The 24,481-nt window shown below is 37.1% G+C and overlaps 1 protein-coding gene across 2 annotated transcripts in view; it reads left to right on the top strand.

Annotated features, from left to right (window-relative positions):
- The window catches only part of PTBP3 (polypyrimidine tract binding protein 3), a 27,483-nt gene extending 3,451 nt beyond the window's left edge, over positions 1-24,032 (top strand). For both annotated transcript variants that reach the window (XM_009890016.1, XM_009890015.1), the window contains exons 2-13: positions 640-809; positions 1,693-1,839; positions 7,196-7,360; positions 10,234-10,344; positions 13,307-13,481; positions 16,993-17,070; positions 17,787-17,917; positions 20,529-20,562; positions 21,200-21,292; positions 21,868-22,084; positions 23,156-23,233; positions 23,900-24,032. In XM_009890016.1, the coding sequence (XP_009888318.1) occupies positions 640-809; positions 1,693-1,839; positions 7,196-7,360; positions 10,234-10,344; positions 13,307-13,481; positions 16,993-17,070; positions 17,787-17,917; positions 20,529-20,562; positions 21,200-21,292; positions 21,868-22,084; positions 23,156-23,233; positions 23,900-24,032 (1,532 nt within the window). The remainder of the gene's footprint in view (positions 1-639; positions 810-1,692; positions 1,840-7,195; positions 7,361-10,233; positions 10,345-13,306; positions 13,482-16,992; positions 17,071-17,786; positions 17,918-20,528; positions 20,563-21,199; positions 21,293-21,867; positions 22,085-23,155; positions 23,234-23,899) is intronic.
- Positions 24,033-24,481: the final 449 nt, after the last annotated feature.

Below are 24,481 nucleotides of genomic sequence, written 5' to 3'. Positions count from 1 at the left end.
AAAAAAAAAAAAAAAAAAAATATTGTTTGCCAAAGTGGAAGACTTTAGGATTTGTACGGATTTCCTGCTGCACTGCTGTCTGTCCTTTTCAAAGACTTTTTAAAACTTACAATCATGTAGGACAGCAGGCTTTCTTTAATAAAATCAAGAAAAAAAAAAATGAGGTAAAAACTGAATCTAATTAAGAAACATACCATGCAGGATGTTAAGTTAGTAATAAAAAAAATGAATATATTACCTCCCAATTACTAATTGCCTCTCTTCTGTGTAATTAACATTTTGTAAATATGTTACATGGGCATTTGGGAAGAAGTTATTGGCGTCTGTGTGTATAAGACTTAAAAAAAAAAAAAAAAAAAAAAAAAGGCAAAACACAAGAAAATAAACGCAAACCAAAGCAAAACAAACACACTACACATATGTCTTGCAGTGAAGTTTTGGAACAGCTGGAACAGCTGAAGAGGTCTTCTTAAACTGTTCTTTAGTTATATATCAACTGTCCTTTCTTAGGATTCAAAGAGCTATAGATAAGTCAATGTCAGTGCCGAGTCAGCAGTTTATCTCTTTTAGGTTTTGATATCTATACTGTGCAATGTTTGTCTTGTTTGCTTTTACATCCCCCTCCCTAAAATATTTTAGATCAGGAGAATGAAAAGAAGAAATTGAAAGGAGACAGATTGCCATGTTCTCCTTCACGTGTCCTTCATATTTGTCACATTCCAAATGACGTTACTGAAGCAGAAGTCATTTCGTTAGGCCTCCCTTTTGGCAAAGTAACCAACCTCTTGATGCTAAAAGGAAAAAGACAGGTATGTAATTTTCAATGTTTCAATTATAAGAGCAAGGCTGACGATGTGGTTCATGTTATGACCATTTTGGTATTGCATTTGGCTGAAATGATTTTAACAATGCCTAAATATTTCATTGATAGCTCAAGATTTTAATATTTTCAAATGTGAAAGGATGTCTTGATATTTATTTTAAGTTTTTAATATACTTTTGGTTTAAATAATGATCTAGTAACTTGTTAGTAATACTACTAAACATTATATCCACCTTATGTAAGAATATATAGATGATAAAGAACTATATTGTCACTATTGACGTCGGTGTATGTCTTGAAATAACCTGCCTGATTTTTAATGTAAAATAAATTGCTTAGGGTTTTGGTTTTTTTTTTTTAATCCTTTCAGATGTGATAGGGTAGTTCACATCATAAATAAACACTGAAATTGTAAAAATAATTGGCATTCATTCAAAAATTGTCTAGAGCACTGAGCTGGGTTAATATAATGCACAAAGTGATAGACGTTCAGTGTCCTGTTTCTACTTTTTCAATCAGTATGTGTATCTGCTACCTAGGTAGTAGTGCTTAGATTCAGGAATCTAATAAATTAACTAGCAGTGTGGTGTCTTTAGCCCCATTGCTTCCCATATTTGGTACTTATTTCACCTTTTATTTAAAGACTTGCTGTACTTACAATGTAAAACCTTTTAAGAAGACCCACATATCAAATGAAATGTCCCCATAAACAGGCACACATGAATGCATTTTAATCCTGAGCAAATCAGAACTGTACTTTCACATGATCTTTTTCTAGTGAAAGTGGAATTTGGAATAAATGGTGCTTTGTTGCTTTGTTCTCTCCTGTAAACAAAACAACACTAAAAACTGCTATGTGTTGGTTGCAGGCATTTTTGGAAATGGCTTCTGAAGAAGCTGCTGTTAGTATGATGAACTACTATACTCCTGCTACACCTTACCTCCACCGTCAGCCTGTTTATATTCAGTATTCCAATCACAGAGAACTTAAGACTGACAATCTACCTAATCAGGCTGTAAGTATAATATTTCCATTTAACAGGACAGAATTGCATATGAGTTGTGTACTGGGTTTGGATAGGATAAATTTAACTTTCTTCATAGTAGCTTGTGACACCTTTATAGCGTTGCTTTTCTGCTTCTTGCACTGTCCTGCCAGTGTGAATGCACAAGAAGTTGGGAGGGGGCACAGCTGGGACAGCTGACCCCAACTGATCAAAGGGATATCCCCCACCATATGATGTTGTGCTCAGCAATGAAAGCTGGGGGAAGGAGGAGGAAGTTGGGATGTTCGGAGTTACAGCATTTTTCTTCCCAAGTAACTGCTATGCATGATGAAGCCCTTACTTTCCTGGAAATGGCTAAACATCTGCCTGCCAATGGCAAGTAGTAAAGGAATTCCTTATTTTGCCTTTCTTGCACGTGCAGCTTTTGCTTTACCTATTAAACTGTCTGTATCTCACCCCATGTGTTTTCTCACTTTTACCGTTCCAATTCTTTCCCCCATCCTGCTGGGGGAAGTGGCCAAGCAGGTACGTTAGCTGCCTACCAGGGTTAAACCACAACACTGATAAATAAACAGACTACTTTCCACTACACCAATAGTCAAATTCTGATAGATAATATTTCTGTTAGTTGTTATCTAAGCAGTAACTTCTTTCAGACAGGGACTTCTCAGTATCTGTGAAATAATTGTGGAGGAGCTCAAGCTCAAGAATGGCTCATTCTGATGAGCAGGAAATCAAGTAAAGGTAGCAAGGAGCACCTGACTGAGCTCAAATGTAAAAAAGAGGCATACAAAAGGTAGAATCACAGACAGGTGACCCAGGAGGAATATGGAGCATTATCTGAACATGCAGGGATGTGGTTAGGAAAGTCAATGGAGTTGGCTCTGGTGAGAGATGTGAACAGCAACAAGAATGGCTCCTCAAAGTTTATCAGCAGTAGGAGGAAGATTTAGGGAACATGTGGGCTTTCTGCTGAATGGAGCAGGGGCCCTGGTGACAAAGGAAATGGAAAAGGCTGAAGTATTGCATGCCTTCTCCTCAATCTTTAGTGTTTAAGACTTGCCCTTGTGAATATCAAGCAACACTGGGAATGTCTTCATGAAGGAAGTAGAGAAGAATCTCATTAGGAAACATTTAAACAAGCTGTATAAACAAAAGTCTGTGGTTGTAATGAGATGCACTTGTGAGTGCTGAGGGAGCTGGCTGATGTCATTGCAAGGGCATTCTTACAGTCTTGGAAAGGTCATGCAATTGGAGGAGGTTCCTGAGGACTAGAAGAAAGAAAATCTCTCTCCTATCTTAAAGAACAAAAAGGAGGATCCAGGGAACCGCTGGCTGATCAGCCTTACGTTGGTCCCTGGGAGGGTAATGGAACAACTAATCCTGGAAACCATTTCCAAACATTCTAAGGACAAGAAGGTGGTTGGGAAAAGTCAGCATGGGTTTTTGAAAAGGAAGTAATGCCTGACCAATGGGATAGCCTTCTACAGTGACATGACTGGTTTGGTGGATGAGAGAAGAGCAGTGAATAGTGTTTATCTTGCCTTTGGTAAGACTTTCAACATTGTTTCCCATAACATCCCAGTAGACAAACTGATTAAATACAGTCTAGATAAGTAGACTGTGAAGTGATCTGAGAGGCTAAAATGGTTGAGACCAGTGGCATGAAGTCCTGCTGGGGACCCGTCACTATTGGAGTACTCTAGGCGTTGATACTGTATCCAATGCTGTTTAACATCTTCATTAATGTCCTGGATGAGGGGATGGGGAACATCCTCAGCAAGTTTGCTGTCAACACAGAACTGAGAGTAGCTGACACCCCAGATGGTTGTGCTGCCATTCAGAGGGATCTTGAAAAGCTGGAGAAATGGACTGACAGGAGGAACCTCATTAAGTTCAACAAAGAGAAATGCCAGCTCTTGCACCTGAGGAGGAGCAACCCCAGGTACCATTGTACACTGGGGCCAACCAGCTGGAAAGCAGCTTGGCAGAGAAGGACCTGAGAGTCCTGGTGGGTAGTACACATGCCCTTGCAGCAAATAAGGCCAGTAACTTCCTGGGCTGCAGAAGGCAGACGGTTGCTGGCAGGTTGAAGGAGGTGACCTTCCCCTCTACTCAACACTGATGAGACACATCTGGAATGCTCTGCCCAGTCCTGGGCGCCTCAGTACAGGAGAGTCATGGACATAGTGGAGCAAATCCAGCAAAAGGCCATGAAGATGATTAAGGAATTGGAGTATCTGTCATACAAGGAGAGCCAGAGAGAGCCGGAACTGTTCAACCTGAAGAAGAGAAGGCTTGGGGGTGACTTACCAATGTCTGCAAATATGTTGTCGGGGGGAGTAAAGAAGGTGGACACAGAGTCTTTTCAGTGGTGTCCAGTGACAGGACATGAGGCAATGGGCTTAAATTCAAATACAGAAAAATCCACTTAAACTTAAGAAAAAACTTTTTTACTGTGAGAGCGGTCAAACATTGGAATGGGTTACTCTGAGAGGTTGTGGAGTCTTCATCCTCAGATACATGAAAAACCTGACTGGAAAGAGGCCTAAGCAGCCTGGAGTATATGACCCTGCTACTATATTCTACACTACTTAGAAATACTTGCTTACAATATGTTTCAAAGGAACTTTTGCCATTCCTAAGTTTTAGCGTTAGGTGACAGCTCTCAATAGCTTCAGAATATGAAGAAAATATCATGTCTTCTCCAGTAAATATTTTGTCTGAATAATTAGTACTGATGTTGTCCTGTGGGGTATGGCTGGAGAGCAGCCCTGAGGAGAAGGACCTGGGTGTGCTGATTGATGAGAAGCTCAGCGTGAGCCAGCAATGTGCAATCGCAGCCCAGAAGGCCAACTGCATCCTGGGCTGCATCAGAAGAAGTGTGGCCAGCAGGTCAAGGGAGGTGATTCTGCCCCTCTACTCCACTCTCGTGAGACCCCACCTGGAGTACTGCGTCCAGCTCTGGAGTCCTCAACATAAGACAGACATGGACCTGCTGGAGCGTGTCCAGAGGAGAGCCACGAGGATGATCCGAGGGCTGGAGCACCTCTCCTATGAGGAGAAGCTGAGAGAGTTGGGGCTGTTCAGCCTGGAGAAGAGAAGGCTCCGGGGAGATCTTATTGCGGCCTTCCAGTACCTAAAGGGGGCCTACAGGAGAGCTGGGGAAGGACTTTTCACTAGGGCATGTAGTGACAGGACGAGGGGGAATGGCTTTAAACTGGAAGAGGGCAGGTTTAGATTAAACATTAGGAAGAAGTTTTTCACTTTAAGGGTGGTGAGGCACTGGAACAGGTTGCCCAGAGAGGTTGTTGAGGCCCCATCCCTGGAGGTGTTCAAGGCCAGGCTGGACGTGGCCTTGGGCAACCTGGGCTGGTGGGGGGTGTCCCTGCCCATGGCAGGGGGGGTGGAACTCAATGATCTTCAAGGTCCTTTCCAACCTAAACCATTCTATGATTCTATGTTTTTTCCACCTGTTACTGTGTCCATAATATAGTAGCAAGAATACCACAAAAAGACACCACTTCAGTTTTATATGTCTGTGTTTTTTTAAAGTTAATTGCTAATCATAGGTCTGTAGATGCTATCTGAAGAACACATAGAAGAGCAAACCCAGCTGACACATGAAGAACCACTTTCTGCCCAAACAGTAGTTCTCTTGAAACTTTTTACTTTATCAGATATGGGTGGTGTTGTGAAGGGTCATGTAACCTGCTTTTGTAAGGTTTGTATGGTTGGCACTGTTCCGAGGCCTTGCCAAACCCAGGCATAGCAAATCATCATCTTTAGGTTGTTCAAGTTGATTCTTAATCGTGTTATCTTTTTTTAATTTTGACTGTTAGAATAAAGAACCCTAGATCAAATAAAATGGATATTTTCACTGATAAAACATCAGTTTTATGTGTTACTTCATGCCAAGCACCAGAATTACTTTCTTCCTTGTATTTTTTAAGTGCTAAAAGTTGACTTCTTAAGAATATGAATTGAACATTGCAGATGAGTGATTTAAATCCTAATCTCTAAACAAGGCAATACTCTTTGCACAGCAAGATCAAAGTATGCAAACCATCATATTGCAGTTGAAATTCATTTGGATTTTTGGATTCCTGGATGAATTGCAATTGACCTCCATTTAGAGGCATAAATTATATTCTGTGATGTGTGTATCACAATTTTGTTTTCTCTAAGAATGTTGCAAGTAGTGATTGGGGCAAAAATCAGTGCTCACTTTTAATTTGTGCTGACACAGAAGTCACTGAAATCTTGCAAGTTTGTCAGTCTGATAAATGTTATTTGTCTCTTTCCTCATCCGAGATTGCTGGATTGGTTTGTCATCTGCAAAAACAAATAAATAAAAGAACTAGTTGTTTTTTTTTTAAGGATGTGGTGTACATAACAGCCTCAGGAAAACTATACTTGTATTTGCAAATAAGACTCCTTGTATCCATTTCTCAGAGTATTTTTGACTCAGTGCGTGATGCTTGCTTTCTCCTTCTATAAAAGCACCATTGTCTACTTTTAAATTTATTTTTTTTTTTGCACTTATGACTCTTATATTTGAGTTTTATTTAAATTTTAGAGACCCTAGCAGAGCAGCTGAACACTGCAGTACTGATCTAGTGTCTAGGCTTAGGCCTGAAGTACAGATTATTTTGCAGGGTTACATGTTTCTGAAACTAGGTAACATCCGTACTGTATGCCATGTTTAGTCCATCTTCCAAGGAAATAGTGTTACTGAGACATGACTTCAGGTCACAACACTACATTTTGTAAGGAACATCTCTCCATAGTGCTCTCAGAGGTAGTCTGAAGACCTTCCGGAGTAAAGCCCATCAAAAACAAGCATAGCAACTTCCCAAGTCCCCATGAGGCAGTTTGAGGAGTGAGATTTAAAGGTGTTTTTTGTGGTAGATAACTTGGCACAGAAAAAAGAGATGGATGTGCACCTTTCAGTTTATCTCCAGAAAATAGATTTTGGTACACTGGTTGTTAGTTTATTACAATATTATCATCATATTGATTTGCTAGAAAATCTCTAGAATGACAAAAGCTTACTGAATCAAAGCAAAATTTTGCCTGTATGGCATTACAAAGTAGCGACAGTTTAACTATAAAAGAAAGTCATAATTCTGTGAAAATATGATCTGTTTTTTTAGGGGAGGGGGAAGGGAAGGAAGGGGTATGATTTACCTATTAACGTGGGATGTCAATCGATAATCAGATAAAGGGAATATGTTTTATAAAAGTTGCATTTTAAGTGCATTTTACTTGTTTTGGGGTTTTTTTTGTAAGAGAACTTTGTTTAGATACGAATAATTTGTTTGTATGTAAGTTAATTGTGGTCTCTGCTGTGTCATGATTTCAGAGAACCCGAGCTGCGTTGCGAGCTGTGAATGCTATGCAGCTTGGAAACATGGGTATGGCAAATGCTCTTGCTGTTGAAGGTCGACTCCTTCCGGGTCAAAGTTCTGTTCTTCGAATCATTGTTGAAAATCTGTTCTACCCTGTCAGTTTAGAAGTGCTCTATCAGGTAATGAGGATTGCTTTAAAAAAAAGTGGTTAAAATCTGTTCCAATGTTGCCATTATAGATCCATTAATTTTTTTTTTTTTTAAAGTACCTGTGGATTCTTAATTATTTGAATGAGTACTGTCACTTTAAAGTGATTTGTTGCAATTTAGGGCTCTAGGCTTGAATCAGTTTTACACAAAAAAAATTTAAAAGTAAACAGGACTTCTGCAGTCAGTTTTTTGTGTTGTCTTTCATAGTTTTTTACTTCCTTGGTTTCTGTGGAAGCAGCAACAAACTTGAAGTGTTACTTCTAATTTATGTCCACATGGTGAACTAGTGAAACACGGATTGTTATGAACTTGTGGACCAATATTTTTGCACTCTTTGTACTGAGTAACTTTTGTAGTTTGCATTATATTTTAGGGTTTTATATTCACTTCTATGATTCGATGCAGGTGATGTAATATGCAAGTATAGTTGCTTGGACAAATGTTTTTGATTGTTCATCAACTGTTAGAATGCCTTTTACTTTAACTACCACTGAAAGCCTGGAATAGTGGTAGCTATAGCTATGAAAGACATTACCATAATCCTGCTATGTGGTTGTGCTATGCTGTTGAGAACTATAAATTAAAACCCAATAATTTTATGAGACTGTTTCTTTGTCCCTGAAAGATTTGTCGATACTTTTTTCAGATATTGCAAAGGGTTTCATACTTGAAGCTTTTGTAATTACTAGTAAATTTGTGCAGTAAAAGACATGCCCCAAATAAGAGTTTCTTAAATTAGTGTGATTTAAAATAATTGGGATGTTTTCACAAGAACCTGCAGTCCGAGAAGAAGCTTTTTGCTGCTCTACTAGCATCCCAAACAATAGTTGATTGTTACCACCACTTTATTTATCCTCTTAGCTTTTAATATTTCCTATTTCTCTGTATCTCCCCGCTATGGTACTGGTTAGTATACTAGTTGTCACTTTGATATAGCAATTTGCCTGATCTAAACTTTTGTTTGTACCTGAGTGGTGTTTACTTGTTATTGAGCTTGTGCAGATACTATGTCAACTGTTTAGAATTAGTGCACTCAGAATAACCTGAGAACAAGCATCTGTGGTTATGAGAGCTGTGCTAATTTAATAGTGCAACAGCAATTCCTGGATCTAACCTTGTGTGGATTTTTTGTTAGGTTGGTTGGTTGGTTTTTTTTATTTTAAACTAAGCAGGCAGTGGAAGAGGACATTCATGTTAATTTAATTTGATTAACGTATACTTCAGTGCAGCAGAACTATATTTTCAGTCTTTGAATTGCCCAATGATCCTCATTCACTTACTTTTGCAATAAGTCTAGAAAATAAGCAATATTTGAAAAGGGATCTTATGTGGAGTTCTTAATAGGGGGTGATCTCCTCTAATTAAAGCAGCACTCTGTACCTGATAGCTACAGTGCAACATTATTTGTAAGTGTGGTATGGTTAATGGAAATGAAAATTTTCACCAGTAAGTATAGCATCATATGGAACACTAGTAGGCAAGCTGTCACCCAAAACTTCAATTGTATTCTGTAAGTTATAACTGCTTATCAAGAAACTAACTTTTTTTTTTTTTAGCACAATTCACCTTAAAATATTTATTATAAAAGACAGAAATTCAGTGTTGTCTGGGCAGAAACAGAGTTGATACATACAGTGGGCTTTAGGTTTAGAACCAAACAGGAACACGTTTAATTTCATTATCTTAAAAAGGTCTATTTATTCTTGTGAATAAACATGGAAAAGCATATGTTCAGAAGCTGTCTTTAGGCCTTTCTTAAGTGGAAGGGCTTTATGAAGAGGAACTCAATGGCTAATTTTAAATTGCTGTGAAAAAGGTTTCTTTTCTGTCTTCTACCACAAAACGATGATGGCAGCATGAAAACATCATTTCTGAGAGATTGAAAAAGTGGGCGCAAAGGGTTAGGTCAGTGTGTCTTGTATCCATGATTCTAGACCTAATAGTCTTGCCAAAGATGCTTGTCCTCATCTCTGGACTTTCCTTCTGTTCCAGGCTTAATACTTGTCGGAGGGGTTCTGCTTTCCTGACTTTGCATCGATTCTAACAGTTAGTCCTAAAACTGTTAGTACTTCCCCAAAATCACCTTTCCTCTTCCACTGTTAATTTGGACATAGTTTTTCTGCACTTGCACGATGTGTCATAGCTATACTTTTGTCCTAATTCTTTGTAGCTTTATTTTTGTATAGACACCTTCATGTCGTGCACACTTTCATTTTGAGTGTATATATGTTTAATTCCAACCTTTTAATTTTTTTCTGCGATGCTTGCATTTGCAATAAATCAAATACCATTCAATTGTAAATTAGAGTGTTAGGTGCCAAACTAGGTTGTTATCTTGAATTTTTTCCTTCTTTGTCTTCTAGTTTGGATAGTGGGTCTGCATAATTAATTTATACATACATCAACTATTTAAGATGTATTTTTGGTCACCAAATTTGCAGAATTTGTTTGAAGTACAGAATGTAAAGGTGGATACCTTGAAAGGCAATTTGCAGTTCCCATGTCAACTGACATGTGAAAGTCCATTTCTCAAACCTCAACTTTGATTATTCACAATTTCTCTGCAGGCATTGGACAAATGCCTGTTTGGGTTGACCCTTCCTGCACTTGGTTGAACAGTCATTGCTAAATCTTTAAGGAAATTTTATCATTCTTCCCCACCTTTTGTAGCCTCTCTTCTAATTTTTTTTTTTAACCTGAAACAAAATTCTGAGTTCCCTCAATTTCTGTTCAGCTCTCATAAAAGAAATAATTTTCAGAAATGTATATGAAGTATTAAATGATAGTTTTTAGTGTGCATTAATTATTAATTGTTTCTGAAAGTCCATGTTTTTCCTTCTCAGATTTTCTCTAAATTTGGATCTGTCTTGAAGATTATCACCTTCACTAAGAATAATCAGTTCCAAGCTTTGCTCCAGTATGCTGATCCAATGGATGCACGTTATGCCAAATTGGTAAGTGTAGCGTATTCAGCTTGATTTTTTTTTTTTTTTTTTTTGTTGTAGTTGGTTCCTTCCCTCCTCCCTCCCAGCCAAATGGGAAACATTAGGGATGGATTGATCATTAACTACTCCGCATTCTAACGCTTTTGTTGTACATTAATAACTTTGACATCCCTCATTAGTTAAGAGGATAGCACTCTATCATCAACTGCAAATATAAATGCACACACCCCAAGACCTGCATGAATCTACCAAAACAAAAATCAGACCTGTCAGTAGCGATGAGTGATAGCAACTACAGTTGACCAAAAAGTCTTTTGCCTTTCAAACTAAGTGAAATATTTTCAGTGAGGTTCTGTAGTAAGAGTAGTGTAGTTAAACGCCCAGAGATTAGAGGAATGTTACATGTTTTACTTGTTTGAATTTCAGTGAGAAATTTATGGTAATCAATGTTTTCACCTTAAACTTCTTAATTTCAGATGAGCTGATTTTTAAAATGCACGTTCTCAGTAACAAAGAAAAGCTCACCTAGTTTAGCTATATTTTCTGTGCTGGGTTAACCTTGGCTGGCTGCCAGACACCCACTAAGCTGCCTCACTACCCTTCCTCAGCAGTATAGGGGAAGAAAGTAAGATGAAAAAGCACATGGGTTGAGATAAGGACAGGGAGATTGCTTACCTATTACCATCACAGGCATAACAGACTTGACTTAGAGAAGATTGATTTAATTTATTGCTAATTAAAAGTAGAGTAGAACAGGAAGGAACAAAAATAAAAGTAAAACCACCTTCCCTGCACCCTTATTCCTTCTTCCCAGGCTCAGCTTCGCTCCCAACCCTTCTGCCTCCTCCCCCTGAGTGGATGGGGAATGGGGGTTGTGGTCAGTCCATGACATTTTGTTTCTGCCACTCCTTCCTCCTCACGCTGTTCCCCCACTCCAGCATGGGTTGTCCCCATGGGATACAGTCGTTCACAAACTACTCCAGCATGCGTCCTTCCCATGGGCTGCAGTGTGGATATGTGTTCCACTGTGGAGCTCCATGGGCTTGCAGGGGGACAACCTGCATCACCACAATCTTCTCCAGGGGAATATCTGCTCTGGCGTCTGGACCACTTCCTCCTCCCTTTCCATCTCTGACCTTGGTATCTACAAGGTTGTTTCTCTCACGTTTTTCTCACTCTATCTCCCAACTGTTGCACAGTATTCTGAGTGGCTCCACTTTGGGCAGTGGCAGATCTGTTTTGGAGCCAGCTGGGACTCACTCCGTCCAGCATGGGGCAACCCCATGTCTCTTCCCACACAGGGGTAGCAGCCGTCCCACTACCAAAACCTTCCCTTGTAAGCCCAGTACATTTTTTTTTTAAAACAACTTTTAGAAATAGTTTCCTTATAATAGCTAAATATGTTAATTTCTAGAAAATATTGTTAATGTCCTCAGTAGGAAGTAATTTGATAATGAAATTGATAGCTGAGACCTCAAAGATTTTTGCTGAAGGGACAGGAGTGTTCAAAATCATGACATTATAATACTTGAACTGTGAAGTAAAAAATAAAGATGGAAAATAAAATATTTCACATACCTGAGACAGTTTGTATTTCTCTTTAACCGATGTGGTCACCTCAATCTTAGTAAATAAATTTAATCAATTTGAATGTTCACATAGAAGGTATGTAGAAAAATAGATTCTGCTAAGTATTAAGTGGTATTTAGCATTCAGTTTTTTAAAAATTTACGGAAAGACTAGAGCAAATGAAACTTCTACCCTACTTTTGTTACTGAAGTTGACTTTATTCTCAGCCTCAAAATTAAAGGCACAGAATATTTATCTATTGCTACTTGCACTTTAGTCCAGTAAGTAAATTCACTATCAAACAGATAGTGAGATTAAGTATATATTGGAAATTAGTAAAGGCAGTTGGGATTACAGCCTGTTTGTTAGCAATAGCATCTTTTCTTGAAGAACGATATTAATAATAAATTATACCTTATTAATGATTTCACAGAAATTATCATTTTGGTCTAGATTATATTAAATAATTATAGCAAACCAGTAGCTTTTGAGCGGGTTTTCCCCCTTCATCCTTCATGATTCCTTTATGACTGTTATAGGCAGAAAATACTAGTTCAGTGGTCTTTCTGAGCATAGCTGCTCTTAAAAAGATGGATTTTATGGAATCATGTAGGTTGGAAAAGACCCTTTAGATCATTGAGTCTAACTGTAAACCTTAGCACTGCCAAGTCCACCACTGGACCATGTTTCCAAGTGCCACATCTACACATCTATTAAACACCTTCAGGGATGGTGACTCAACCATTTCCCTGGGCAACCTGATCTAATGCTTGACAGCCCTTTTGGTGAAGAAATTTTTCCTAATATCCTTCTAAACCTCCCCTCACACAACTTGAAGCCATTTCCTCTTGTTCCATCACCTGTAACCTGGGAAAAGAGACTGACGCCCACCTTGCTACAACTTCCTTTCGCGTAGTTGTAGAGAGAGATAAGGTCTCCCCTCAGCCTCCTTTTCTTCAGGCTAAACCACCCCAGTTCCTTCAGCAGCTCTGCATAAGACTTGTGCTCCAGACTCTTCACTAGCTTATGTAAGGGGCAGTTCCGTACAATGAAAATCTCCAAATTAGTATCACTACTAGTATCTGATATTGTGTGTTGAGTGCAAGACAAGTAAAATTAGAAGCACAGTTAGAAAGACAGGTCATGCTTAAAGCTATGTTTTGTTCATTGGCACAAGGCAACATAATACTTACTAATTAGTTGACTGCACTAGTACTCTCCACAAGCTGTTTAAGTAAGGATAGTGGCAGTGTAAGTGTCTACTTGGTGTTCAAAAGCAGCACCTTAAAAACAGAAGATGAATTTCTGTGTGGATACAATTGCAAGGTGAAAATAAAATAAACTTACAGTGGTGGCTGCCACTATGTGCTTTGTTTCGGAAAACATAATTATTTTTCTTCAGTCTCTGGATGGTCAAAGTGTCTACACTGGCTGCTGCACTCTGCGTGTTGATTTCTCCAAGTTAAATAGCCTTAAGATAAGGTACAACAATGACAAAAGTAGAGATTTTACTCGCTGTGACCTTCCTTCTGGTAATCAACACCCACCCTCGGAACCATCCGTACTTGCTGCCTATGGTAAGAAACCTTGACTTTTCATGGTAAATGCATAAAAGCATCATTATGCCTTTTATGTTGTGTTTATGCTGTGGCTTTGTATCAGGTTCATTGAAGTTTGCATACGTTTCTGTTAGGTCAAGTAAAGTTTGTATGGAAAGCAGAAAATCCTACTCAAGCTAAATGAAAATCTGAAACTATAACATGAGTAATGCTCTTGGGCAAATTCAAAGCGTTGTCGAAAAGCTACATTTGTAAAATGCTGTGAAATTATATCGTTGGTTTAGCCTGGAGAAGACTCCAGGGAGACCTTACAGCAGCCTTCCAGTATCTGAAGAGGGCCTACAAGAAGGTTGGAGAGGGACTTTCTACAAGGCCATGTAGTGATAGCAAGAGGGGGAATGGCTTCAAACTGGAAGAGGGCAGGTTTAAATTAAACATTAGGAAGAAATTTATCACTATGAGGGCAGTGAGGCACTGGAACAAATTGCCCAGGGAAGTTGCGGAGGCCCCATCCCTGGAGGCATTCAAGGCCAGGCTGGATGGGGCTTTGAGCAACCTGGTCTGGTGGGAGGTGTCCCTGCCCATGGCAGGGGGGTTGGAACTAGATAATCCTTAAGGTCCTTTTCCAACCTAAACCATTCTATGATTCTGTTGCATTCTGAACAGTAATCCATGACACTGGTTGCCTAAAGCTGCTTGCAAATAACTGTTCTAAGGCTGTTAGCTCTTATTTGTTAGTATTTTAGGATAACTGTCTGCCATAACAAACAAAACCATAAGAAACTTAGAAATGCTACACTTACGTATGTTCTGTAGTCACCTTCTAAAAGATAAAATTTTTGAAATTTTCTTGGGTTTTAGAAGTCAATTCCAAGGCATAGAGGAGACAGTGTCTGCTTGAAGCCACACTGGAGAAGCCTTTATGGCATAAATAGCTTAGGCATGCTCATTTAATCAACTTTGTTAATAACGTGAATCACCAAGCAGATTAATCTGAAGACCTGGCAGAAGTGCTCACAATGCAATTTGAGCAATTTTAGCTATTTTTCTTTCTCTCTTATGACACCCATTAGCAATAATACACAGCTAAGAACTCCCTCAGCTGTTGAATATCTATCTAAGTGCTGTCTAGTTGGTTAGAACAGTAGCAAGGGCTGGGGAAGAATTCTCTTTTTCCCCTTTAGTTTTCTGTGATAACTAGGGCTGATACTGGGTTTGGTTTGGGTTTTTTTGACAGTTGGCTTTGGTAGCTTAGATTAGCGGAAGAAAGTGAGTTGCACTCGCTACTTTCTTGATTTATTTTGCTGGTCCCCTTAAAGGCAGGCAGTACACTTACGTATAGTACAACCCTCTTTTTTTTTCAGGATTTGCTGTACAGCATAATGGAAATGTGTTGTTATAAATCTGATATGTTCTGATTAATTGTACTTACACAATTTGAAATGTCAATGAAAGGCAAAAGTACAGTTAGAGTAGATTAAGGACAAGCTTGCTTGTAGGGCAGGGTTAACATTTTTTACAGGCTTTTGGAGGATAACACATGAATGTTTCTTCATTTTCTTCCCCCTCACTCTTCTAAGCTTGTCTTTGCTAGCAATCTCGTTTTCAGTCTGAACATTTACTGTAATAGTAAGAACAGCAGAGGTGGTGGTGTAAAGAAGAGTCTGATGTCTGTATCAAAGTTTGTGGTGCAGTCACAGTGAAGCAGCTGTATGCGTATTTTTCTTTTTTAAAAAAATAACTGTAGACTGGGAGAAGCATGCTTCTAGGCTTTCCATCAGCGGTAACAACATGCATATGTTGCCATAAGCATGTTCTGATAGTCCTCAGTTACATGACATGAGGAAAATATGTTGGGAGTCATGTCAGTACTTACACTTCCTATGTTATTACTAGTGGACATAGTTTCGATGGAGAATTATAAAATAAAGCAGGTAACTATCAGAATAAAACATCTGGTTTTTTCTGTAGACTTGAGGTTATCTTAATAGCAAAACTGAACTGCTCTTGAAACTTGGCATTTTTTCTCTTTTTTTTTTCTTTCATTTTTGTTGGAAAACATACTACACTATAAAGAATCAGATTTTGTGAATGTCTTGCATTTACAGAGTTCCCACACCCAGCATAAGCAGAGATACATGAGTAGGCTTGCTTTGAAAGCTAGCTACTAGCCATGAAGCAAATGATTTTACACATAAAAATGCAACAAAGAATTTCAGATCTCTCTGCATTAGCTCTGTTTGACAGCTTTTACATGCCTTATTTTGGTATCAGTGTGCAACATGCAGGTCTTATTTTGCAGAATAAAAGTGCTTTATCTATTTCTTCATTAACGTTTCCATTACCATTCTTGGATTGTGAATAAGTGATTAATACCTGTATTGCCAGAACTGATCAGTATAATGCACGAGCGCGTGTATTTCAGGAACACAATGACTTGCTTTCGTGTGATAAATGAATTCAGTTGTTTGTATGAAAGACATTTTGTTGCTACAGATAAGAGGAGGTGTAATGTGATGCAGTATTCATGAATACTTGATCTGTGGTGTCTGTTTCATTTGTTGTTTTTGTAATTCATAACAGATACTTATGGTGTTGTATCATCCCTGCCAAAAACCATGTTATTGAATGTAGCTATTTTAGTCAATGGTGGAGGTTTGAGTACTAAAGCAGATATACTGCCAGGCTTGCAGGATGTATTTGCTGATTATACATGCCCTGTTTAAAAAAATCTAGTGTGCTAACATACGGAAGAAACCACAACTCAGGCTTGTGTCTAACTTCCTCTTAGAACATGTTTGTGTGGTGCCCCGGGTAGCGCTTAACTCCACATGCTAATGGAAAAATCACTGAGGTATCTTCCAGTCTGGGACTCTCCATACATTGATATTCCAAATCTGTTCAATCCTTGTGATTGCTAGGAGAACCATAAAAAGCACTGGCTATTTATGCAATAATACAAGCTGAGAAAGTACATCTCCTTAAAAAGCAAAATACATATACTTTATGCATCTCAATAGCTACTAAAATTCAGAACTTCAGATTCATTGCAGTTGTTTGTATTATTTAGCCCATGCTGGTTTTAGAAATATCTAGGAAATAGTTGTATCTCATCATTGCAGAATGTCTTTGAGTGTATTTACCTCCAGAAAATTTCTAGAATACATTTCAGTTGTGTGAATAAGAACTGTTGAACATTGCACCACAGGTGTCTTGATTTTAATGCATACTAATCTATGCTGTGTTTTCCTATTCAAACTTGTCTAAATTACATTTGCCCTGACTTCATTTTAGAGAGGGACATTGAGGCGGATGGGAATATTTGCATTCAGAAGTGGCTGAAAACTGTCTTGGTAAAACATAGAATCTTGGATTTCAATGAGGGTTTTTAACCCAAATGTTTTATAAAAGATGTAATCATAGACTGAAGTCAATAGCAACACTGGAAACTGATTCTCAATGCTACAGTCTCTTCTGTTTTCTAAAAATTTTAAAATCTGTTTTAATTAGATATGTCTGCTCTCTCTAGGCACCCAAAATATCATCTTCCCATCATATGCAGGGGCTGCTGGGTTTGCCTCATCCATGGGCTTTCCTCAAGGTGCTGGTAAGTTTCTATTTTCCAAAAATGTGGTGTTTGCATTTGAGGCTAGCGGTCTATCTGTATACACCTGCATTCAGAACAAACTGTTTTCAAATACAGCAGTTGGAACACAATGTTCATTTGAGTTGTTCTGATTCTCTTTCTCATATTATTCAGTAAAATTACTTTCTGTAATAAAAAACATATGCTGATGTAGTTTATCATTTAATAAGTAAAGAAATTAAATGCCTTGATAAAGATTACCTGCAAGAGAAGAAACTAAGTATCTGTTTTTCTAAGAATAATAAGACTTCAGTGACATTCAAAGCTAATGAGGGAAGTCTCCTCTTTTCTGGCTATAAAATTAAAAATAAATAGTCTTTTAGACACAGTGATCTTTTCCTTTCTAGCACAGGATAAACTTGTGCTAAATTATTTTTATTCTTTTTTGGGCTGCAATTTATGTCCCCTTTTGTTTGGGTCTGTTGGTGTAGCTGAATCTCTGGAGGGGAGGTACTTCCTGCTTTATTGGTCAGGTACTAGGAATAACTAAATTCCTTAAAAGCATTTTTAAACAATTATTTATTAATATAAACAAACACATACTAATTACTTATTAATACATATTTATTATTATATACAAATATTGGTTTAATATTTTTGCCAAATGTAACCTGCTTTTATTTCTTAATGTCTTTTCCAGTTTGAGATATCACGTGATGCTATTAATACCTTTCCACGTCTTTCAGTTCCAGGTGTTCCTGGAGCAGTTGCAGTCAACACACCTGCAATGTCTGGACACATGACTGTTCCTGGGGTTACTGGTATTCCAGTAAATTCTGTTTTATTAGTCAGCAACCTCAACTCTGAAGTATGTTTTATTGGTGGAACTGATGCTAGTATCAACTCGTACCAACTGCCAGAATTATTCTTGCAAATTGACAAGGAGTAAGAGAGGAAATATCTATGCTAATAATATAAAAAACAAGACAGCTCTATTCTTGTTTGAGATAGTTTGCAATATTGATGAGGTTTAAAAACTCCAGTCTGCAGTGAAAAGCTTCCTAACACAATATTTACTTTAGGAAACCGATGTTAGTGGTGTAGCTAGTAATTAGAGAAAAATCTATGGTCAGACATGAGAAATGTCTGAAGAGGTAAACAACATATATTATGACTAAACTCACTGGTATCTCTGTTAATATGACTCCTCTGTGTGCTACTTTATCGTTAGAGAAGCCAAATAATTTTTCATTTGTTACAAAATGTGAGGAGTTAGAGAAACAGGAGGGAAGAGAAAAGGAGGTAAAAGCATGCCAAATCAAGTACCTTTCAAAACATTGGTAGGATCTTTCTAGTTTTGCAACTTTTCCCAGGTTGGAGAAGAACACAGGCGCACTTTGCTGTTGACATCATTGTAAATCAATTTTTAAAAGTTAATAAATACACATGTTCACTTTGCATAGTAGCATACACTTTTTTTTTTGTATGTTGGCAGTAAAATTGCCAAGGACAACTTGGATAGTTATTTTTATAATGGAAACGATGTAGACTGCTCTATAAACTTGCCCCTGTTACTCAAATATTACACATTGATCTGTGCTTAATTAAAAGCAATGTACATATCTTAAAAAAAAAAAAAATAAAAAATCAAGCTTTACCAAGACTTAAAACACAAGTCTACTTGACAGTTGGTAAGCAGTTCTATTACAGCAATGTAAAATTCTTGTTTGTATTACACACTCATTAGATTCACTTAAGCATAAAACTGATAAAATTAGGAGTTACTGGCAAAATGGAAGTTAACTTCATATTATTGAGGCTTAAGAATCTGTTGATCAGTTCCTTTAATCTTTAAGTACTTGCTGTGTTTCCATGTTTGTACTAATAGCTGAATTCCACAGTAAGCATCAAAAGAAACAGCTGCAGATTAGGACTGTAAGACAAGTCCATTTTTCTTTGATTTGTTAATGTAACTTATCAGTTAATTTCTGATGATTGCTGTGGATGTGCTTTCTGCAGCTAATGATTCTCTGAGTCTTAAGAGAGTGTAGTTTTTAACAATAACTGTATGTGAAGCATAGGTCAAAGCTATTTTTAGGACATTGCTGCCTAACTTAATACTAATACCTAAGAAGCTGTCATGTAGAACTTTGTGTTGCAATGCGTGATGCAACATAAATGCATTGAATAATGCTCAACTTCTTAAAAGGTAAAAAATAAGAATGTACAAGAAGATTAATTGTTGCAATATAAATTGTTGTAAATACATTGCTTGGTACCTGTGTGACACTTGTTATTCAGTAGTGGTTGTCTGAGCCCTGTCGTTTCTTTTTCTGTGTATAGAAAATCCAACTGACCTTATTTCAATTTATATTTCTTCCCTCTTACAGGGTTTTAGTGTGCATTTGAACATTCTCTCATGACTTTTTAAGTTAGCTGGTTTTGTCTTCCAAAAAATTTCTTTAGTAGAAATACTGCAGTCTCATTTGGTTAAGAAATTTATTTAAATAAACCCTACGTTGAATTAAAAAATTTGGGCCAGAAGGGTAAACTCTAGAAGCACTTAAATTTTACATTGATAGTAATTGTTCGTTATTACTAAATGCTGATGATAAAAGGGTACGGACTTAGACTCAGACTGCAGTATCTTCTGTTTTTAAATAATTTAGGTATGCATGGTACACATCTGAAATGTTGTGAGTTGAGAAGGAATAGAGCCAGAGAGTGTGAGTAGTGCTTCTGATACCCAGGTATTTTTAGTAATGAATACATTACTGGCAAAACCTTTGCCTCACCTGAATAAAATTTGGCTGCATTAGGGTGTAAATTATCTTCTTTGGGGCTTGAGGAGCTTGGTACACAAGAATTTAATTAAAAATCATTGAAGAAAAATTATTTCTTTCAATATTTAGCTTTCTATTCACAGATTCTAATTGAACACAATTTAAATACCACTTTCTATACACTTCATATATAAACAGTTAAATAGTATGTGTATCACTTAGGGTGTCATGGTCACACACAGAGATGGGGACAAAATTGAAGATGAAAAACACATTTTGAAGCAACTGGTTTTAGTTTTGTAGGTGTTTTCTGCTTTTTAGAAAATACAAAGGGGTTCTTGAATGCTCTTTTCTGCTTCTAGTTTAGCAAATGTCTTATTTTTCAGGGAGCGAATAAGTTTGGAAAGAATAAGTTCAAATAATTAAGCCACTTAAAATATTAATAATTTCTGTGGCATGACAGACTGAGTCTTGAGTGATGAAAATGCATGAGCTGAAGTGTTAGCTTGTTTGAATATTTTATATGTACATAGCAAATACATATTAGCAAGAAGAGGGAATGGCTTTTGGAGAGACATGTTTATGTATTACTGTGCAGTATCTCTTCCATTCTTTTTGTTTACCGTGTACTTACGGAATAGATTTCTTTATTTGCATGGCTTTAAAACTAATATACGCATTTTATCATTTAAACAGGTCATCACACCAGACGGACTTTTCATCCTATTTGGTAAGATATGTCAAATACACCTTGAAAAAGTGCAGGGCTAGTATTCTTTTTATTTATCTGACACACTGGTTAATGCAAGCTCCATTGTTCTGTCCTTGTCCAGAAAACACACCAGAGAATGCGCTGGTTTTAAAATTACAATAATTTGAGTCAGTAGTTGTAGGCCACAGGTACCAAAAAGGCAAAATGGTTACAGTGTCAGAAGAATTTCAATGTGCCATCCAATTTGTTTCCTTCAAAGAATGGGAAAGCAAAGTAAGATGAAAAAACAAAGATTGCATCAAAGGAAAAGGAGTACAGAATTGACACATACACTAGTTGCAGAGGAAAATGTTTGTTGGCATACTAGTATTTTAATAGGCCTCTGTTAAGAGGACTTTGACACTGTTGGACTATTTAAAAGCTGAACATAAAGATGCAGTTTTATGACTAAGGTCCTGGGGTTTTTTTCCCCTATTTCTGAGCCTCAGAAAATAATACACAAACTTTAAAGCTCTCCTTCATACTAATATTCTAACCAAACTGTTTGATGCGGTGATTATTCTTTGTACCACCAATGTTAGTCAAAAGAAACAGACTTGCCCTTGTGCTGTTCGTAGTAAGGCTCTGGACAAATTTCTTTTCTGGATTTTCACAGGTGTGTATGGTGATGTGCATCGTGTGAAGATCATGTTTAAGAAAAAAGGAAATGCTTTGGTTCAGATGGCAGATGCGGTCCAGGCTCAAATAGGTACTGATTTTTAAGGCACAGTTATGCTTCGAACTAGCGTGAGTGTGATATAGATGAGGAATTTGCCATCTGTCAGTAAGAAGCATAAACAAATTAGATCCATCATTGTGATACTTTACTACATACAAATTTTTTCTTGTATATGTTAATAATGATCTGTTTGCTTTCATGTAAAAAATTATTTTCCTGTAATGGTTTAAAAAAAATAAGCCTGTGAATCTAAATCTAGTAAATATTAGATAACATCATACAATTTTCCCGTGGTTTAGCTTGATAATGCATCATACAATTTTCCTGTAGTTTATCCTATATCTAGCTATTTAAGAATAATCAACTGCTCTTTATTGCAGTGCTGCTTTGCATTTTTGTTGCATTTAGACTGGAGGTTATATTAAAACCTTATGCTTGTTTTAAATATAACGTTATGACATAGCCCACCTGGTAGACATGGAAGTTGCAGTTTAAATTTAGAATGTGGAATCTGACACTAAATAGAAGGCAATATTACTATTCAAAGAATCCTTTTTTTCTTCCCCTCCCTTCATTCCTGTTCAAATTATGTTTCCACTGGTTAGCTATCACCTACTTGAATGGACAGAGGCTTTATGGAAAGGTTCTCTGTGCTACTCTTTCAAAACATCAGACAATTCAACTTCCTCGTGCGGGACAAGACAACCATGATCTGACGAAGGACTATAGCAATAGCCCTTTACATCGCTTTAAGAAGCCTGGCTCTAAGAACTTCCACAATATCTTTCCTCCGTCTGCCACCCTGCATCTCTCCAACATCCCGTGAGTATCTACATGTGTGATCTTCTTGTAAGGATGTTTTTTAGGTTATGTTCTTAAGTTACAAAGTCTGACATAAGTTTTAGATTTCCTTAGCCTTTTACAGTTTCCTGAGAATTCGGTTCATTCTGCTGCATAATTAACAATAAGTGAAGCCTTTAACTGTCACTTTTTTATTGTTAGCAAAGAGGATAACTCATTGAATGCTCTTCTTTACGAATTTTAATACAGTTTATATTTTCTTGAGAACATACTTTTGTTTTTCACATATTAAGTCCTGTGTTATAAATTTTTACAAAGATCAAAGACACGTTTTTTGACGTAATATACTGGAGTTACATTACATTAAATTCATCATTGGTATTGTTATTTAATGTAGGTGCAGTTTTTAATAATTCTAACACTTTTTAAATAATAGTTTCTACAGAATTCAGACATCTTACATAGAGGGGAAGTTGTTTTTTTTAAAAAAAAAAGTATTAAGAAGCATGTTCTTTAAAACTGAAACAACCTTTTCTCCTATCTAGAATGTTGCGAACAATGTGCAGAGTCACAGCCAAACATAAGTTTTCACAGGCTGCTTTTGTTCGACAACTGTGCAGGGAGGGAAAAGGGAAGACGATGGAATTTTGTCCAAATAACAGGAAAAAAAAAAAAAAAAGACACTTAGAAAATGGCTTTTTGCGTAAAATAGAAAACTTTCAAAATTGAAAACATGTGAAGCACACTCACAGTAATTACAAGATGAAAGGTATTTCTGAAAGTACTGGTTAAGATCTTAAGTGATTTTTATGCAATCTGAATTTAACTAAAGGGGGAGTGGGGGAGGATGAAAAGCTGTAGAGTGTATCTGAAATATTATTGTAGCACACTGTGGTGCTAAATCTTAGTGTCAAAGCCAAGATGTTTGGGCTAAAGTGTTGACATGCCTTGAATTGGTAGAGATAGTTTTTGCTGTTCAAATTTAACTTAGAAGCCAGAATTGAGATTTTGACGCTACTACTGAACTCTGCTGTTTTACAAGTTGAGAGAGTTTTGTTTTGGTTTTGGTTGTTTGTTTTTTTTTCCCAATAGGCCTTCTGTTACTGATCATGATCTGACGAACCTTTTTGCAAAAGCAGGATCTACTGTGAAAGCCTTCAGATTCTTCCAGTAAGTTCTCTTGTAAAAATGCTGAGCAAGCTTTCATCCTGGAAGATGGCTAATTGCTTTTTTGGGAAATTCCATGTGTGTGTAACTATAGGCAAAATTCCATATGCATCTATCTGTAGGCAAAAGCTGTACAGCTATGACAATTTTTATGATAATTCTAATCTTTGAATTTTAAATGAAATACTATGTTAGCAAAATTGAATGAAAAATATTCAGCCTTTTGACAAATTCCATGAGTTCACATGCACTTCTTTAAAAAGAAGTACAAGCTGTGTATATGTAAAATGTCAGGTAAAAGATGACAATGAACATGCTCTAACATTCATTAAGGTTGCTTGGCAGCATTATTTTAGCATGATCATAACTGCTAGAATAATCCCATGTATATGGACAATGCAAATGTTTCTCAGAGGTTTTCAAGCCGCCTTCTGACCCTATTTTTTGAAGTGCAGCATACAGTAAAAGTGGCGTAGCTGTAAGCCATTGATCCTCAAAACTTGTATAGCTTTGTTACCTCCTCATTTTAGCAGGTGCATAACTAGTTCTGATTCTGTACAAGTGTTCAGTGTGTGTGGTGCGACTGAAAAAATACTTGTGTCATTTTCTATGTTGGCTAGCACAATGAAAATTTAGTTAGGATTAATAATGGTTTTTATTGTACTTCAGGAAAGATTGCAAAATGGCTCTTATCCAGCTGGGCTGTGTGGAAGAAGCGCTTCATGCTCTCATTGAGCTTCACAATTATGACCTTGGAGAAAACCATCGCCTCCGAGTTTCCTTCTCAAAATGTACAATCTGACTTTTTTGTGAATTTTCCTTTTCAGGCTGCATTATCACAGTCTTAAGTAAAATTTTCAAATGGAGACTGCAACAGTTGTGACCAGATCTGTTTCTTAAGAGAAAAAGCTCACTCATACACAAAGAATTAAGTGATGATCTTTTCTGATTTTAGCTGCCAGTATGTGATCAAAGTTTAATATTCATCCATAGAAAGATTATTCTGTGAAATTGCTTTAGTAACAATATTTATCATGAAATGTCCTACTTAAAATTATATTTTGAGAACATCCTTTTAGCTTTTGTTCTAAATCAGCCTTACAAAACATTTTAAAGTGCTTTTACAATATACCAAACAGAGTATTTCTCACAAAATGGTAAATCTACTCTAGACAGAGTAAACACTAATGTGAAATAGTGCTTGGGTTTCCTGAAGAAGAACAAGCACTGACTGTGGGTGTCCTCTAAATA

This window comes from Charadrius vociferus, unplaced genomic scaffold (assembly GCF_000708025.1).
Source record: "Charadrius vociferus isolate BGI_N301 unplaced genomic scaffold, ASM70802v2 scaffold528, whole genome shotgun sequence".
Taxonomy (NCBI): Eukaryota; Metazoa; Chordata; class Aves; order Charadriiformes; family Charadriidae; genus Charadrius; species Charadrius vociferus.
This window is presented reverse-complemented; position numbering and strand designations above follow the sequence as displayed.